We start from the raw sequence: 5023 nt of genomic DNA on the forward strand, positions 1-5023 counted from the left end.
GTTAGCACGATTTTTCATATTCAACTGAATATTATTTTGTTTCACCTTCTCACTTGTATGTTATTATTTTTGCAGGGCAAGTACATGGTGGTCTATCCACAACGACTAGCAACCATGTTTCACAACTCAATAATATTCCACTCACTTGTGATATTGGGAATGTCACTGCTTATGGGCAGATGCTCTGTGCTTGTGTCCCTCGGAATATCATGCTTGAGCATTATTTTGACGCTGATATTTTCGATCTTCTTACCAGTTGTGGTTGCATTTGCCCTGCCACATATTTGTCCCTTTCCTATCTCATTTGTTGCAAATCCGTGGTTAGTTATTGGCTTATTTGGTTCACCTGCATTGCTTGGGGCATTCATTGGTCAGCACATTGGATTTATTCTCCTGAAGAAGCATATTGAACAAGTGTATTCAAGAACAAAGCCAGGTCTAACTGGTAATAAGATGGATTACATTGTTGGTCTAGAAGCTGAGAGGTGGATTTTCAAATCTGGTTTTCTCCAGTGGCTCATAGTTTTGATACTTGGAACCTATTTTAAGGTCGGAGCATCCTATATAGCACTCATCTGGCTTGTTTCGCCTGCCTTTGCATGTAAGTTGGGGTGACTATCTAAGAGTTAATATGTTGATATTCACCTTGAGTATTGATCATGGTTGTTGTTTTGTTGTAGATGGCCTTATGGAAGCAACACTATCTCCTCTAAGGTCACCTAAACATCTTAAGGTTGTTACATTGGTCCTGGCTTTAGCTGTGCCAGTTGTGTCATCTGCTGGTTTGGTTATTCGCATGGTTGATGTGATGGTTGGCACTATTGTACGTGCGGATAGGTAAATATCTAGAGTCTATAACGTCCAAACTTGTTCTAGATTTTCTCACTTGCTATGTTTTTTAGGACACGATTAAGCTTATAACTTAAATTCTATTAATAGAGAGTATTGTGCCAGTTAACCTAAGTTAACTGAACTAATTTCAACCTTATTTGCACTTATATGTGCAGGAACCCTGGTGGACTGCCAAGCTGGCTTGGAAATGTAGTCGTTGCTGTTGCCATCGCAATAGTCGTGTCCTTTATGTTTGTGTATCTTCTTTCGTATGTCCATATTTCAGGTAAACCATGTCATGCTTTATCATCACATTTTGCTTTTGTTACATGATTTATCAATTTCTTTTACCTTGTACATATATATAATTTGATTTTGCTTTGATTGTGACATATAATGTAAGAGGTGTGTTGTAATGACCGTTTTGCCGCTCGGATATGCATCAAGATACTTTGTTATTCTGGATTAAAATAATGCCAAAATGGTGCTAAATCTACAGGCCACCAAAGGTGACCAAGAACCTAGACTAAGAAACAACTAAAAAACCAAAAATGTCAAGCAGCTTCAAAGCCAAACTAATCAGAGGAATGATCATAGGTTTGTTACGACTTTGCTTTTGATGGTTAGAAGAAGGCTCATTACATCCATTTTTTATATTTCTCCAATGTGTACATACATCTGCCTTCTGTTTCACACACCCCAAAATAAGTTGATATCCGATATATGTTTTCTGTAGGTGCGAAAAGGGCACTTATTTTTGTGTTATGTGCATCCTTTGGTCTTGCCATTGCACTGGTATCAAGTGGTATTGTTCCAGCATTCACAGAGGATATTTCTCGTACTGTAAATGTAAGCACTGCTATAACACCGTTTGATTGTGTTAGTACTCCCCCCATTACACAATAAAGTGATGTTTTGGATGTCTAAAGTCAAACAATGAAAACTTGCACCACTGATATTGTTTTAAATATCCAGGTTGGGAGCTTCAAAATCGTATGCATAAATTTTTCTCAAGGATTACTTTCAAATCAAAATACTTATAATTTTATTAGTCGTTATAAATATATTGCAATAGATAATGGTCAAATTTATATTTTGATGATCGTGTTAATACACAAAACGTCACTTTTTCGTTGAACGGAGGGAGTATGAATTTATCTAGACATGTACTATTCTAATACTTTTGGTCAGTGGTTAACTTTTTGACTCTTTTAATGTTGTCATATGCTTTCCATAAATTTTGATCATTTTCTATGTTAGTAACCTGATTTTTTTACAGTTCAACACTATTTTGCGGATACCAACAAAGAATGCACTCAACACATATCAATATATAAGTTATTTCTAGTAGCTAGTTTCTCCAAACAAAGAATTGGAAGTAAATGATTATCACTTCCGATCGAAATATAAGTTGTTGTAGTTTTGTGTATTAGAATTAAGCGGGTGTAAGAAATGTCTTTTATGCCACTCAAATGTTACCACAAACAATTGATTATATTGTATTTCCATTACCTTCTAGTATCATTTCCCTACTTAGAAATTTCAATGAAGAAATCATGAAACAATTAAATTATCTTAAAAATTTGGTATTTAAAATTTCATATGCAACATAACAACTTATATTTGCAAATCATTTCTAGGATAGTACAAGTAACATGATTCACTAGCCTTTTGATGTATATTCTGCCTAAATTTTTTGCCTGGAATTGTGAGAATGTTTCCCCTTATTTCCATTATCAAGCTCATACTAGAAATGATACTTATTAGATGATAATTGTTTCACTACTTCCTCAGGTTGTGCATGTTGTTGATACTACAAGAATGAATGATGGAAGCACAGAACCATTATCCTATGTATCATTGTTTTCGCATACACCTGGAAAGTTGACACAGGAATTGATGGACCTTAGAGGGGAAGAATTTTCTTGCGGAAGGAATATGACAATTGATTTTGCGACATTTACCATGATGTATGGCTGCAGGAGTTACAAACGGAGCAATACTGGGTGGAGCAAATCAGAAGTTCCTATGGTCCATGTTGAAAGTGATTATGCTACTGATGATGCACGTAGAACAGTAGTGTCAATTGATACTAAGTCATCTACTCGTTGGTCGCTGGCAATCAATAAACAGGAAATTGATGACTTCACTATTCATGGTGAGCTACAATTAACTAGATGGATAAATCTAGGTGGACTAGATAGTTATTATTTGACTTCTTATTAACCTTTCCATCTATTATCTTACTCAGTGGACTCGAATAAGTTGGTTCATCTGGGTGGTAAGAGCGAGGTCGATGGATGGCATACAATCCGCTTTGCAGGTGGCAAGAGCTCACCAACAAAATTCGAGTTAACCCTTTTTTGGTCAAGTAATGGAACACATGCATCTGCAAAAGAAACTAAAGCAGAAAACTTTTCTCCTCTGGTAAAACTAAGAACGGATGTGAATAGGGTTACACCAATGGTTGAGACGGTTCTTGAGAAGCTTCCACGTTGGTCTACACCTTTTGGCAAGTCTACATCTCCTTATACATTGGCTTTCTTGACTGCTCTTCCTATCAATATTTAGGAAAAGTACATTGTTCCCCTAAGTTTTAGTCGTTTCATGTCACAAGCTTAACTTCAAATCGAATAATGGTTGTAATAAAGATTGTATTTTTCACATGAGGGACATTGTATGCACATCCAAATTCGAGACATTCTGCATTGTCGATTTGTTGTTTACTATTCCATTCCAAACTTCAAAACAATGTCACTTTGTTCATGGGTCGTGTGAGATCAGACACGCTTGACACGAAGTTGCATCGAGTAACCCACACTTCCTGAGAAGAACATTACACAGAGCACTGTTGTACTTAGTGGATTGAAGTTTTGAAGTATTCATGATCACCAGAACTCAGAAGGCTCTTCACTATTGACATTTAACGGGAGAGATACTTTGTATGTGCACCACTCGCCCGGGCGATTATGGAGGCCACCCATCCGCCACCTAGAAAGCTCTACATCACCATGCTAGCCAACCGCTGCTGTCGGAGGAGGTCATCGGCGATGACGATGGTGGCGGCTTGCCTTCCCCTCCCCATCTCATATGGGTGGCTTCCACCAAGCCAATCTACACCGCACACCCAGGACCCGCCTCTGTTGTTGCGTTCAGTTGGTGTGTGGCGTCGCTCCTGCAGTGTTTGGTGCAAAGGAGTTCATCGGCAGTTGACCGCATCTCGCTATGGTGCAGGCCCTACCAGGCTCTACCTCCTGGCGTGGTGCAGCCATGCCCCTCCACCACGTGTGGAGTTGGTTCCAAGCTTCCAGCGAGTTTTTATCGACAGGTAAGGTAGGTTCGCCCCGATGGTGGATCAGGCTGGAGCGTCTGGATCCATGCAGTGCAAGAGGCCACGACCACCCGTGTCCACATGAAAACTGGCAAAGATCTACTCCTTCATCTGAAGTGAGCAGTGGAGCATGGGTCCTTCCCTTGACAATGCAGCGCTAGCAGTACTCGGCAAAGGTTGCGTCGGTCCGAAGTGTGGTGGCGGTGCATAGGATTCGATCAAGGAAAGTGCAATGAGATGCAAACTATGGACCTTAACTTGATGTAGGCGGTATGATTGTGCAGCGACGGCGGAGGGATTTCTGGCCCAACACATGTAGTTGAGGTGTTCTGGGAGAAGTGGTGGCGAAAATAAATTAACTCTGATTTAATGGTTTGAGTTCCGAGGTAAAAACCCTAGATATGACACGTGATGGTTATACTTGGCAATGGCAATGGTTTTTGCATTTTTACCTTGTTGAGGCATTGCTTAGATATGCTCGGACTTCTTTTTCAGAGTGAAAACCTAGAATCAGGCCTTTGGTGGTGGATCCAGTGATGGTTGCGCTTGAGTGTCTTTTTCTTTCTGAAGGCGTTACTGTTGAAGAACCTCGTTCTCTTTTTGGTGTCAAGAGATCGTTGGTGCGGATATGGTTGTTGATGTACTGTGTGGATCGCAGTTTTGTTCGCTTATTTTTTTTCTTTTCCTTGTCGAGGCATAGTCTTTGAAGAACCTCGTTGCATCTATGGTGTCGAGAGATCATTGGTGCGGATATGGTTGTTGATGTAGTGTGTGGATCGTCGTTTTGATCGCTTCATTTTTTTCCTTTTCCTCGCCGAGGGAGAGCTTTGATCTTGTATGACTTTGTTATTTACCATCGTG

General features: G+C 39.7%; 1 protein-coding gene across 1 annotated transcript in view; it reads left to right on the top strand.

The window, feature by feature from the left end:
* Positions 1 to 3415, top strand: part of LOC119368865 (endoplasmic reticulum metallopeptidase 1-like) — a 9308-nt gene extending 5893 nt beyond the window's left edge. The window contains exons 8-13 of the mRNA XM_037633999.1: positions 76 to 601; positions 681 to 837; positions 1008 to 1117; positions 1568 to 1680; positions 2626 to 2989; positions 3083 to 3415. Of these exons, the coding sequence (XP_037489896.1) occupies positions 76 to 601; positions 681 to 837; positions 1008 to 1117; positions 1568 to 1680; positions 2626 to 2989; positions 3083 to 3402 (1590 nt within the window). The 3' untranslated portion in view covers positions 3403 to 3415. The remainder of the gene's footprint in view (positions 1 to 75; positions 602 to 680; positions 838 to 1007; positions 1118 to 1567; positions 1681 to 2625; positions 2990 to 3082) is intronic.
* Positions 3416 to 5023: the final 1608 nt, after the last annotated feature.

Source organism: Triticum dicoccoides, chromosome 2B (genome assembly GCF_002162155.2).
Source record: "Triticum dicoccoides isolate Atlit2015 ecotype Zavitan chromosome 2B, WEW_v2.0, whole genome shotgun sequence".
Classification (NCBI taxonomy): Eukaryota; Viridiplantae; Streptophyta; class Magnoliopsida; order Poales; family Poaceae; genus Triticum; species Triticum dicoccoides.